Below are 13,676 nucleotides of genomic sequence, written 5' to 3' on the forward strand. Positions count from 1 at the left end.
ACAAGCTTTTTTTTTTTTTAAATAAAACAATTTTTGGGATTTATTGAGATACAGAGGAATGACAGGAAGCAAACTGGGAGAGAGGGGATGGGATCGGGAAAGATCCACGAGCCGAAACTCGAACTCTGGTCACTGCCCATGAGGCTGTTGGCTCCGACAACACAAGTATATTTTGTCAAAAAGCCAACAGTCTGTTTCTTATTGCATACATGACTCAATCGCACAACTGAAACACGGAGTGTGGCCTTCTGTTTTCATTTAGACAAGTCCTGAAGTAATTAACTTGCCTATTTAAAGAGTTAAGCAAAGAGTGCTTTGGGAATTTAGTAGAGATGGATGAAACCACAAATATTCTTCAATTTCATTTATTCAGAGAATCAGGACTGTATGACTTTAACATAGATTGTGGCCATCTTGAACATTTCAGAGATCCACGATTCGTATTACATCCAAACCTACCTGCTGTTGGCTGGTATGTGTCCCCAATTAAGACGCCATGTGATGATGGGAATGGGCACACCAATGGCAGAACAAGTAAAGGTCACAGTGTCCCCCCGCGCTGCCGTGATGGACTCTTCCGGGGGGTTGGTCACAGTGGGAGGTGCTTAAATCCAAAAAGAGCGAACATATAATCATTTAACAGTACAATCAACTTCAATCCACACATAATTGTATTATATGAATGGCAAAATAGTCAAATAAACATATGGACACAAGAAACCACAGATGCCCGCAGCACGTCTTTGATTCTAAATTGGCAGCCTGTGACAGAACAAGTTTTATTTGGCAGATTCATTCAGTGAGATTAGCCAACCAGAGCCGGAGGCACTGCTGGCAGAAACAATACCAAATCCGCCTGTTAAATAAGCTATTGGCGCAAGATATATGGGAGATGAGATCTATGTGTTATTGAAAAGCTGTATGAGTGTGGCAAAACTAGCCGCTAAAAATGAATGGCTTGCAGAGCATAAATACTAAATTTTAAATGGATTTAAAGGAAGCAATAGTGTTAGTAAGTCAAAGTGAAGATGACAGTGAAAGAAAAGTTGAGACAGAAGAGCGATATATTATGACAACCAATGTTTACTTGTTAAAGATTAATTGGACTGCAATGCCTTACCACAACCATATTCGTCAGAGCGGTCGGCACAGTCCGGCTCCTCGTCGCACTGGTAACTGGCAGGAATGCATGCGCGGTCAGACAAACACACAAACTGCTCCGGGGCACATGTGTCCCCTGGACTTTTAGTGGCTGAAGAAACAAGAAAAAAAAAAAGATTAATTATTAAAGAGTCATAAAGTGTGTAATTTCTGTGCCTCTAGTGGCAACAAACAGAACTGCAAAAATAACACTAGTTTTCAAACAGGTTTCCAGACCACTTCCCCCGTCTGTGGATAGAAGCTCAGGTCTGACTTACGGCAGTTCATCTCATCTGAGTTGTCTTGACAGTCATTATCCCCATCACAACGCCACAGTTTCAGGGCACAGCGGCCGTTCTGACACTTAAACTCATTGGGTTCACAAGGAGATGGAGTTCCTGTGAAATGACAAATAAAATGATATAATAAATGCAGAGAATAGACTGGTTATATATAAGCAGTTTCATATCTGTGGTAAATGAAAGGTTTGTCCTACCACACTTGAACTCGTCGCTGCCGTCAGCGCAGTCCGTTTCGCCATCACATACATAATCCAGTGAGATACACTGTCCGTTGTGGCAGGAGGCCTGGTCTGCACGACAAGGTCCCGGGCCAGGAGGGGGTCTGGTTTTGGCAGGTGTAGGTACAGTAGGACGTACAGGAACAACAGCTTTGAAAATAAATTATATAATTAGGGCAATCAATTACAAACTCAACATTAATACATGCTAATAGCTTACAGAAAAGCCCTTAAATTAAGAAAATTCTGAGCCCTTATGGTTTCAGATGTCTAAAGCATTGAATATACATTACAAAAACTAAATTAAATTAACAACTAAATTAAAGTTGAATTGACAGAGCATAAAAAAATAAAATTTCATCCAAATAGATTTCGATTAGAAAAGATATTAGTCGGTTCGAAATTAACAAAGCAATGCCACTCATTTCTAAGGCAAATGAAGAGGGTTCATCAAGTAATCTCACTCACCACAGTTCATTTCATCACTCAAGTCATTGCAGTCAGGCCGTTTGTCACACACAAACTCCAGAGGGATACACTCCAGCCCATCCTGACATCTGAACTCACCAGACATGCATTCCCTGGGACTGGGCCTCACTGAGGTGGTAGAGACAGACATATACAATGCAGTGACATGTATGTAATGAAATGCAGTGATTCAAGAAAAACTGTACAAGATGCTTTGTTGAAAGATGTTTCAATGCCAGCCTATAAAAGCCTCGTCATGCTGGACTTGCTATTTCAAGAGGATACAAAAGGGCTTTGTTAACACAGGCATCGAAATCAGACTTTTGGATGTTTTTTTTGTCTGAATAGAACTAATTGTTTCGGTAATGCATCTCAGTCTAAAAGGGCAGGTCAGATTTCATGTTTTGTTTGTTTTTTCATTATTTAGGACACATTTCACTTATGGTATGAGGAAGTCTATAGACTATTGTCTGATCAAGTCCTGAAGATCGGATTTGAAAACCAAATCAGATTCATATGCAGTGTGAACAAAGCCAAAGTACATCTGTACAATGTTCATTCTGGCTTTTCTATTCAGTCTTGAATTATCTTATCCGGTACCTTAATTTGAAAGTACAAATTATGGAAAGCTTGGACTGAAAAAAACTCAATTCCATCAAAAATGAACAAAACTATACACTGCAAACACAAACAGGTTGCATTGCCTGAAAATGATACTCCAAGGTAGGTGCATTCCTGACATCAGCATCACTTCAATCAATGACAAGCCATGCAAAGCCTTTTGTTCTTCTTTTGGTCTTCATCAGAGTGCACACATGCATAAAGGTTTCATTCTTTATCCAGCCACTACATGATCTGAGAACTCCTTGCAGTTTGCATAAGAGAACAAGACTGGACTGTGTTCTAATGCGCTACAGTCTCCATGCAGCAGACCTGGTTGAGGACAAACCTGGCACATCGATGGGCTCCACAGGAGGGAGAGTATCAGCTATGAACCAGACACAAATATTATCTATACTACATTCTGTTGAATGATGACTAGTTCCAAACAGAACTGCAAGAATGGATCGTTAGACTGTAAAGTGTAAAAGACAGGGGTGTTAAAATGCACTATTGGATCTGACAATTGAAAAGTGCACAATGCATTAATTATCAAATTGATTATTATTATGTAGTTGTTGTAGTTGATGATAATGTAATTTCTTATTCTACGATTTATAAGCATGCAAAAGATCTGTCAATATCATAATTATTGTTATTATTATTAGAAGTAGTAATACTAATGAATTGTGTTAGTTTTATTCCACATTTATAAGCTTGCAAAATATCTCGGACAATTGGTATTTCAATGCATGAATTATCATTTATTTGATCATAATCCTAATTATTAATACAAGTTATATTATTATTATTTTTATTATTAATTGTTGTTATGCAAAATATAATATAAACATGCAAAATTGTTATTATCATTGTAATTAATGAGATATATATATATATATATATATATATATAAATAATTATAATTATTGTTATCCAAAATATAAAATAAACATCTCAAATATATTGGTCAATATCATTATTATTGTTACCAAAAAATGTAAAATTAATAATAATATCAATGTAATTTTGTTGTTTGTTATATTGTTTGTTTATAAATATTTTTGTCAATATTCTAATATGGAAGATTGCCCCTCAAGCTAAATTTGAGTCTGCAGCCTATTTTGATTTTACTTTACATGAATCATACCAAAACGATCAAATCCAACTAAATAGTAACCAACTTTCAGTTATCATGATTTATCGCACCATTTAGTAAGGAATTATAATCGAATCATTATTAGAAAAGTATTGAACAAACCTTCACCAAGCCGTCTGAACTGGAAGCCAAATACTGAGGTATCGTAGGACGCAATGGTGCCCTCTTTAACCACAGAGAACAGGACACCTCTGATCTGCATTTCATTAGAGTTGTTATCTGAGCCGACGTCCAGCTCCACAAACACATCTTTGCCGATTTTCCTGCGAAATGTACGCAGAGCACACTTAATCAAAACAACAAACCAACCACATAAACCAACATAAGATAGTGAGCTGGTATCTCAGCCTGGTCAGGCTGGCCTGTTTGATGTTTTTACAGAGGGTTCGGGCACCTGCTTGACCAGCTTGTTTAAGATGTTTTTCAGCAGGGTGGTCATAAAAAGATTACATGAATGTCCTAAGTAAACTGACTATCCTTCTACATGAGAATATGCAAAAGAGTGTTTGAAACTGGAAATTGTGTTTACTTGATGAGAACCACATTGACAGTCTGCTGTCCTGGTATCCTGCTGTAGTCAGACTCGAGCTGTGGTGGAAATAAACGCCATTAATCACCACATGCTGGCCTTGCCATACAAAGCACTTTTCTAAATCAGGTAAACACTGATTTAAACATTGACACAGTACAGACAAGAATCAGAGGAAAGGCATGTGATCAATAATATGACCCAATACCCATGTGGAGCACACCCTTAATTATTATTGTCTACACTCCTTTGGTAGTATTTCTTAAAGTCACAGTCCTTGAGTAGTTACACGTACCGTATCAACGACAGCAGATGATATCTCTTGGAAAGCAGGAGAGTAGATGTCATCAAGTTCAGGCCCATACTGGAATGAGTTTGTGAAGTTCACCAGTGCCCGATAGTAAACTAGAAACGAGAATGCAGTGGTCAGACTCACAATAACAGTGACAGACAATTATTATTATAGTGAATTACATCCATATAGAGCCATATGCAAATGTAATTTGGCTCTATAAACGTATCTGATGACATTTCACTTGAGAAACTCAAATATACAAACTATGCACAAATCAATATTATTGTCAATGTACTTCAATAATGATGACTTTCTCTGTTACAAATGATAATTATTTTAATATTTCATAGATTAAATATTATTTATAAATTATCAATAATAATTGTATTCTTTACACTTTTATTATACACAAGTTAGTTTCTAATTATAACTACGTCCAGTAAGTTGATAATTCAACTAAATGTATCGATCATAAATGTCCAAAATTAAAATTTTGCATTATTTTGTCTAAGTATAACACACAAAAATTAACTAAATCATGTTAAATTCTACAAGTTAACACAGTATCACAACATTATACAATATAAAATTGACTAAAGAATGTATTTAACATTTTGTGTTATTAAAAATAAACTAACAGAGTTAGATGACAGCAAAGACAATCTAAATGTAAAAATAGAGGAAATTATATTTATATACACACACATATACACACAAACATATATTTTAAAAAAATGTTATTCTGATATCAGCCGATAACTGATAACCTATGATGACCAATATATAATACAGATATATTGTGCTTGTGTGACGTTCGAGTAGGCCATGAATAAACATGCGAGTAAACAACCAAATGTGCTGCTAAAGACAATAGTCGGGTAGGGCCTTGAGGCACATGTCATGTATAATATTGTTTATATAATATAGATAAATTCGGTCATAAAAAGTTCAAATAATCATTGAGAAGCACAGCATTATAAAATCTATTCAGGAAATGTTTAAGCATCGGCGGCTTCAATTCTTCTTCAAAAAGCTGCCGTTCAATACCAAAAACAAATACATGCTATTAGCTTAAGCCCAGATTCTCAACATTAACCTTTAAAAAAAGCTCCAGCCTTTTTACTGCCCTCCCGGCAGCTCGTCTGGGTGGGTTTTCCCGATTTCAGTTTGTCAAACTGAGTTGAAAAAAAAGGGAAGTCAATATTTGCACTCTTTCTTGCAGTTAGCTGCCACTCTCCAGCAGAGTCATGTTTAATGTGACTGCCAAATGGACACACAGCTTATATACACACGTCACACACACCCCAAAAAGACTCTTTTGACCTTTTACTCTTCATATTGTATTTATAGATTCATTCCAATTGATGTTATATCACAGACATTAATTAACTTGCTTTTCACAGAATCCAGACACCAGCTGTCACCGTCCGGTCGAATGTATTTGCCATGCACACACAGTTTATTGGAAATTCGCACTTAGTGCTGACACGATTTAGAAAAGAAAGTGGCCCAGAGCTCAGTCTTTTCTAATTGTGCAATACACTGACACATGGCTGCCTGCTTCATTAATGGCATCCTCCATCTCTGCGGAAGAGAAGTCTCATTACCGCAAAAAAAAAAAAAGTTAACTTAGGTCATTAAAAGGACAGAGAGAGATGAAAAAGTAAGTGTCAGAAGGTCTTGACTGACTGCCTTTATCTGTTTTTTCTGTAATGTCACCATGGCCGGACTATTACAGCTTGGACAGAGGAAAGGCAACATCAAAAGGTCCCGTCAAAGTGTTGGCACTGACCCGTGATTAATCGAATCACTTGTGTGGGCACACTGTAAAAGCATCAGCCTCTCTCTTTCGAGAGCACAGACTGCCCAGCGCCCGTAATCTCGTCTCAGTTGCTCTCGCTAATAAAGCTGCAACTTAGAAAACCACATTCTCGCTTTGGAACAGAGCAAAAGCCCATTCAGTCTTTCCATTTGATTTAGGAAATCCCCTGTGAAACGCCAGCGAGTGCACTGAAACTGCATTCGGACAAGGGAAAGGACAGTGAAATGAAAGCATTCCAAATGCTTAATTCATAAACTCATCTCGCTATACAACAGCATAACTTTGGCAGCTTTGTGGGCCGAGTCCTCAGCGGGACACACGGAGGACTGTGAGGAAGACAAAGAGCCGATTGAGCCAATGCGGCCCGCCTGGCCTTTAAAACACGAGTCTTTCAACTCGACCTTCTTCACTCCTCTCATTCCTCCTCCCAAGAACCCTTTACTCTGAATCGAACACTCGAAGTAGTCTTCTGGTCTTATTTTGCGACTCTGTGGAATGCACTTGGACAGAGATTCGCTGATTTTTCACCGGTCTATTCCCAGACACAAACCATCCAAATGTCAAATGTACATTTGCGAGAGGAAAACCTCCATCCATCACAATGCCACAAAGCCAGCTGGCAGGGCATGTTGTTGTCGTTCTGGTGCTAAACAGAATATAACACCCTCAAGCATGGAAGTGCATAACCCGTTTAGCTTGGGTTTACAGCTCGGAGATCTACAAGCAAATGGTGAATGCATAAATTAGAGCGTAAAACTGAAAATTCCAATTCAAAAGCTGAAAATTGTCAGAGAAATGATTCTCAAACTTTGAGACACAATATTAAAAATGTTCTGTATTTTATTTCTTTTGTGATAATGGCTGCATGTTTTCAAAAAAAAATGTTTAATTAATTGAAATTCTAATTATATATTAATTGAATTAACCACAAATCATTTTGTGATTCCAGAAGTTTCAAGAACTATAAATAGTTATTGAGGGGGACAAAAATAAATATATATTTTAAATATTTCAATCTTTATTGAAGCGAATGGGATTAAAGGGGATTAACTCTAATCATAATCATATTAGAGTTAGATTATTTTGACATATGAATAATAATTTACTGATTTAAATACCCAAGTCATCCTGTGGCCCCTTTGAAGACCCTCAGGACTTTATTCCGAGATCAATAATTCTCTTAAAATATCAGATAATTTGACCTTTTTATGACAGGGTTATAAAGGATTTAAAATGCTTTGTGGTGTGACTCCTCAAAATGCTATTTAATATTTAGTAATGATATTTATACATTATTATTATTATTGATAAACATTGTCAAAATTATTAATACAGACATTTATGAATTAATCATGACAAGATGTCACTTTGAATAACACGCGTGATTACTTTTTTTGTTGCCTTACACCACATGAGTCATTCATTGAAATGTATCATGAAAATGTCATGAAACCAGCATGAACACAAAGAGGACATTTATAAGAATTCGACACAAGCTAGATTCATTTCAAACATTTATCGTGAGCACTCATAGACGTCGCTGACCCAAATAACTCAAAGTACTTGGAAAGAATCAAGAGCAAAACAAGGTGTTACAAACATATTTAAAAAATCTATATAAATCATCTTAAATATAACCTTTATATACAAAAGGTTAAAATGGTTGCATTGTTAGGGAATCAACCATATCAAATAAAATGCAGCGTAATTGAAGAGTTCAGTTGAGAACACGACCTACTGTACTCATGCTGCTAGACGCTCAAGATGTCCCCAGAGGACCGAAACATGGACAAAGAACAGAGCCATTGGGGTCAAAGGGTCAAAGGAAAATTATTGTGCAGACCGTGAATGGAATAAGAGGAAAGAGGCAGGACGTGTGTGGAGGAGATTTTATTTCAAGGACGGTGGGGAAACAATAGAGACAAAAACAGAGGAAGAACAGCAGATTTGACCATATTCCTTCTCAGTGTTGTGATAGGTTAGATGGATATGAACTGCTATGATACATCCAAGATTTAATAAGTATGAGATCCAGCAGAAGCAGCCCAGCTGGAGAAGACACGGTTTAACTGATGCATGTTTTCTATTTTGAATGGCAGATTTTGATTTGTGCGTGTTTAAGAGCCACATTCCTCTGGCACAGCAGACAGAGCATTGACAGTGAACCACTGAGCCAGAGGTGACGCTGCATATGATCAACATCTGTTTATGAAGACACAGATCCCTGCAAGAATTCTCTCAGCCTGCTTTAAATCCCAGCTACAATTATCATGGTGGGATCTCATTAAGTCATTGTAGTTTGCAGGATATCCTCCACTCCAGCGCAGTATCCAAACTTCCAGCCTAGTTTTAACTCTTTTCTCTTACAAATGCACCCGTAGAATAGATATATTCTGGGCTACCAGTGGGACGGACACATCCTGTTTGCTCTCACGAACTTGAAGACTCGGCAAAGATAATTGGTCTTGACGTCAGAATTTGATGAATCACTTCTGGCTTCCACTGTAGAATATTTAGTTATTATTTACTCCCCCTCATGACAATTTTTAATAGTTTAATTACATTCTTCGACGATACATCTCCTGCAATTACTACCCTAGAAGGCCTACAAGGAAACAATGCAAAAGTATTTCAAGGCAAGCTGGAAATATTATTGATCTCAAAACAAGCACAAGTAAATATCACATTCTCGCAAACTTTCTATGAGAATATAAAAGACCATCCGTCTGAGTGACGGTGGACATACAGAGCGGTAATGCGGTTGAGAGATAGTTTTGGTAATTGCTATGATTATGTATCGCTGTTCATTCCATCCCACGCTAAGTGGTGTTAATGAGGTATCCACAAATTCAAAGCCGTCCTGCATCAAAATCAAAGTGCCGAGTTGAAAGAAGCGACACTATTAGAACTGTGCTTTTATGTACTGAACTGCTACTGACAATTTCACACTACAAAGCCTTCAGTGTGCCATCACAGGGAGACAAAGCGGGCACTCTTTCTTCCTTTAAAGATAAAACAAGCACGAACACACTTTATTCTTTCTCTTTGTCCGTCTCTCTCTCGCTACTGTATCTTCCATTAAGTTCTTTTGATCACTTGAACAATGAACATTATTTATTTAGTTTAGCCACTGGAACCAAAGCTGCGAATTACTTTATAGCTCCCAAAAGATAAATTATTCCTTTCATTATGGACACTCCCAGACCTTCTGCAGGAAAGTCCTGAAGCACAATAAAAAAAAGCTTAGCTGTGGTGAAACCCAAGGATGTTTCCATTAGCAGTAAAAGGATCTCATTTAATGTAGTTCAACTATTGCAATCATCATAACTTCTGAATTGAAACTTTCTACATGTATTACAGATGTCGCAGATTATTAGCCAGCAATGGGTTAGAACCTCAATGGCTTTCAAATACTGTCTGTGTCTTTGTGAGTCTCATATTGTAAGGACATTTGTGACTGCAAATTTGTCCAGTGAGAGAAATAAAGCAATATTTCCTATGGAGGAGGACAAGATTTTCCAAGGCAACGCATATGTTGCTGCCATAACAATGAGTGACAGTATCTAAGAGATGAAAGCTGCACATGAGGACGGCTATTTAGGAAGTTCTGTTCAGTAAACTTGGTTATCAACTGGCTTTGCTTCAAAACCTAGATTTAACATGAAACAATAAGTGGTAAGCCTATACTACCAATATTATTATTAAATTAATTAGTTATAAAAATCAAACATTTTTACCTAATTTTTTTAGGTGAAAAAAAAAAAGTCTAAAATTAGTAAATTCTTTAAAAAACAAAACAAAACTAAGCATCATTGCCTATACAAATTAAGGTGACACTTGTGGATGTGGCTTAATTTTGCTCAGTAAATATTTTACTTAAAGGGGTGGTTTAGTTAGTGTGTAATGTTGCTGTTTGAGCATTAACAACATCTGCAAAGTTACAATGCTCAAAGTTCACAGCAAAGGAAGATATTTGCTTTTAAAGAAATCACTTTTTAAGGACTACAACAAACGGCTGGTAGGGACTACACGACATTCCTCCCGGGTTAGTGACATCAACAACCCTAAAATTTACATACACCCCGCCCCGGAACACGATTTATAGATTATCAAAGACAGAATATGCTAATGACTAGAAGATAACTACACATAAGCTACATAAATTCATCAACTAACCATTCATAAACATCCTGTTGCATTCTACATGTTGTCACTTCTTCTTGAGTCTCTCCATCATTGTCTGAATCCGGTTTGAACATAAAAGGCTAAAAGTTTTTGAAAATTTCAGTGCATGTCTTTGTAAGTGCAAGCTGTTGAAGCTCCGCCCCCTATGCCGGGAGCAGCAGCTCATTTGCATTTAAAGGGACAGACACAAAACAGTGCATTTTTGCTCACTCTCAAAAATGTAACAATTTTTTAACATGCTACATAAAAATATCTGTGGGGTATTTTGAGCGAAAACTTCACAAACACACTCTGGGTATATCAAAGACTAATATTTTACATCTTGTGAAAAGGGCATTATACAACCCCTTTAAAACAAAATAAAAAGTAAAATGGAATTAAATTACTATATGAACATAACATAAATGAGTATATATATATATAATATATATATATATATATATATATATTTATATTTATATATACATATATATATACAGTATTTATATACATACATGCATACATATACACACATATACATATATATATACACATACATATATATATATACACACATATACATATACACACATTATACATGAATACTCAAAATTCATGTAAACTTTGAAAGGTTTTGATCCACTTCCAATGTTGACTACTATATTAGGGCTATCAAGCGATTACAATTTTTAATCTAATTATTTACATAATGTGCTGATTAATTAAATCGCACATCAAATTTGGCTGAGAAATTACCCCCAAAAGACAATGTAAAGTCATTATTGTGTTAAATGAGAAAAGCAATAAATGGGCATTACAAAAAGTAGCTTTAGAAAGAAATGTTTTATTTGATTGAGCGTAGAATTTATTAAACAAACTTTTAGGCTACAACGGCCATGATTTTGATTTTCAAAAGCTGCATCTGAATTGGTATTTAGATATATTAAAGAGCAAAACAGTTTGATTACCAACATTCTTCAAAATATCTTTTATAAAAGACAAATGTAAATGTGAGTAAATGTAAATAAACAGAATTTTCAATTCTAGGCAAAATCAGAATTTAGGGCAAAATCTATGTGTGTGTGTGTGTGTGTGTGTGTGTGTGTGTGTGTGTGTGTGTGTGTGTGTGTGTGTGTGTGTGTGTGTGTGTGTGTGTAATCAATTCAAAACACATAATTTTTTTTATTGCTGTCCATGATGATCCTATCAGAACAGACCTATGACTCTTATTAGGTCAGGACCCACCAGTCAAGAACCACATTTTGTTCATTTTCTCAATTCTTGCTCTTTTCTCTTTCTGACAGAATGTATATGGCCTCCTCTGAGAGGGTGAGACCTCAAAACATGGAAACCAAAATAACCGCAGCTGCCCCTCCACGTCTCCCAATGCTGCTGTATAACTATCATCTTTGCAGCCCTGACACACAACATTACATCAACTGCACGACCAGGACAGGCAGGAATGGAAAGCTGGGTGGCCTTTTTTTCTGGAAGGTTTTAGGACCCTGTACACTTCTGCATCTTTTATCAGATGTTTTGACATCTGTTCACTTTTGCAGAGCTCAAGAGTCATGCACAAGTGGCCCTCAATCTTTGTGTGCAAGGAACCATTTTACTTTTCAGTAATAGGATTTAGATAAATGATAAACATGCAGAATGTTCAAAGGATAAAATCAACAAAAATAAAGTTTTGTTTAAAAAATTTTTTTTCTAAACACGTATAACATTTTATATAACATTTATAGAAATGTATTGGTGGCATGCATGTAAAAAAAAAAAAAAAAAAAAAAAAAAAAGATATTCAAATAGAAATAATGTTTTGGTTAATATATTATTATATATGTCAACACAGCAGAGTAAGCCAGAGCTTTCAAAAGAAATGTAACATTTACATGAATTAAGAAACCGATATTAACTAGATTTCATTTTACAACTATGATTTCATCTTGCCAGAACACCTCAGATTATGTTTATGGGTAGATGACTTAACAAATTAACAAGTTGGTCCTTCAAGCTTCTCACCTAGTCAGCACTGCAATCAAACTCAAATTCCATGTGGAGGTGTTGAGATAAGCCTTCTCATGGCCACATTTCAAAATTATCTCCTGGCCATTCTCTGAAAGCAACTGTCTGTATGCTATGGTAAACTTTGTCTCCTCAGCTCCTGTGTTCAGGGTCTGTATGAGGGCCTGTGAAACTTCTGAGGTTCTGTTGAGCCAAAAGAGGGTGAGGAGACATCCTATGTCTTTATCAGGCTTTATCAGACAAACAAATATAAAGCGGCTCAGATTAAAGAGTCTTCTTGTATGCTAAGGGGGTTTGTGACTGATAAAGAAAAGATGCCGGATATAATTTATTTGGGCTGCTTATCCAGTGCTTGACACAATCATGTGTTTTGAAATGATCACATTTTAGTAATTTGACAAATGCCTTACTACAGGGACAGGAGTAACCTGGGGTTAAGTGTCTTGCTCACGGGTAGATTGTTGACAGACCCCAAAAACTCTAGAGTTCATAAATCACCCCTTCTATGGTTTAAACCAACAACCTCTGGGTTACCAGCACAGCTGTCTGACCACGAAGCTACAACCACTTCAATTGACCACATCAAAAGGCTTAGAATTAGCCTTAGGAAAGAAAAAATACATACATATACATATACATATATATGTGTGTGTATTTTTTCTTTCCTAAGGCTAGTAAAGACCACTTAGGCTTACGTATAAAACTATTTCTAGTGCAGGCGCCCAATGTGAAAGTATGGATGGAAAATGCATCAGAAAAACAGGATGCAGAGTAAAAGGTGCTACAGTTGCAGGATATGAACTCTCTTCAGTGACAGGGAAGGAAAGGTGGTTACACAGACCTCTTAGTTGACACGTAAAAGAGCGCACAGGTTAGACATCCACAAATACTCCAGTCCAGGAAGTCAAATGTTCTTTCCCAAGTGCTGTCAGGCCCGGATCTATAAATGGCTTT

The 13,676-nt window shown here is 36.5% G+C and overlaps 1 protein-coding gene across 1 annotated transcript in view; it reads right to left on the bottom strand.

Annotated features, from left to right (window-relative positions):
- The window catches only part of hspg2 (heparan sulfate proteoglycan 2), a 111,900-nt gene that overhangs the window by 55,179 nt on the left and 43,045 nt on the right, over positions 1-13,676 (bottom strand). The window contains 9 exon segments of the mRNA XM_081387286.1: positions 460-604; positions 1,121-1,252; positions 1,419-1,538; positions 1,637-1,810; positions 2,129-2,257; positions 3,078-3,116; positions 3,990-4,150; positions 4,417-4,475; positions 4,712-4,821. Coding sequence (XP_081243412.1) covers positions 460-604; positions 1,121-1,252; positions 1,419-1,538; positions 1,637-1,810; positions 2,129-2,257; positions 3,078-3,116; positions 3,990-4,150; positions 4,417-4,475; positions 4,712-4,821 — 1,069 coding nt within the window.

The sequence above is a fragment of the Scardinius erythrophthalmus genome, assembly GCF_964197995.2.
Source record: "Scardinius erythrophthalmus genome assembly, chromosome: 15".
Lineage (NCBI taxonomy): Eukaryota > Metazoa > Chordata > Actinopteri > Cypriniformes > Leuciscidae > Scardinius > Scardinius erythrophthalmus.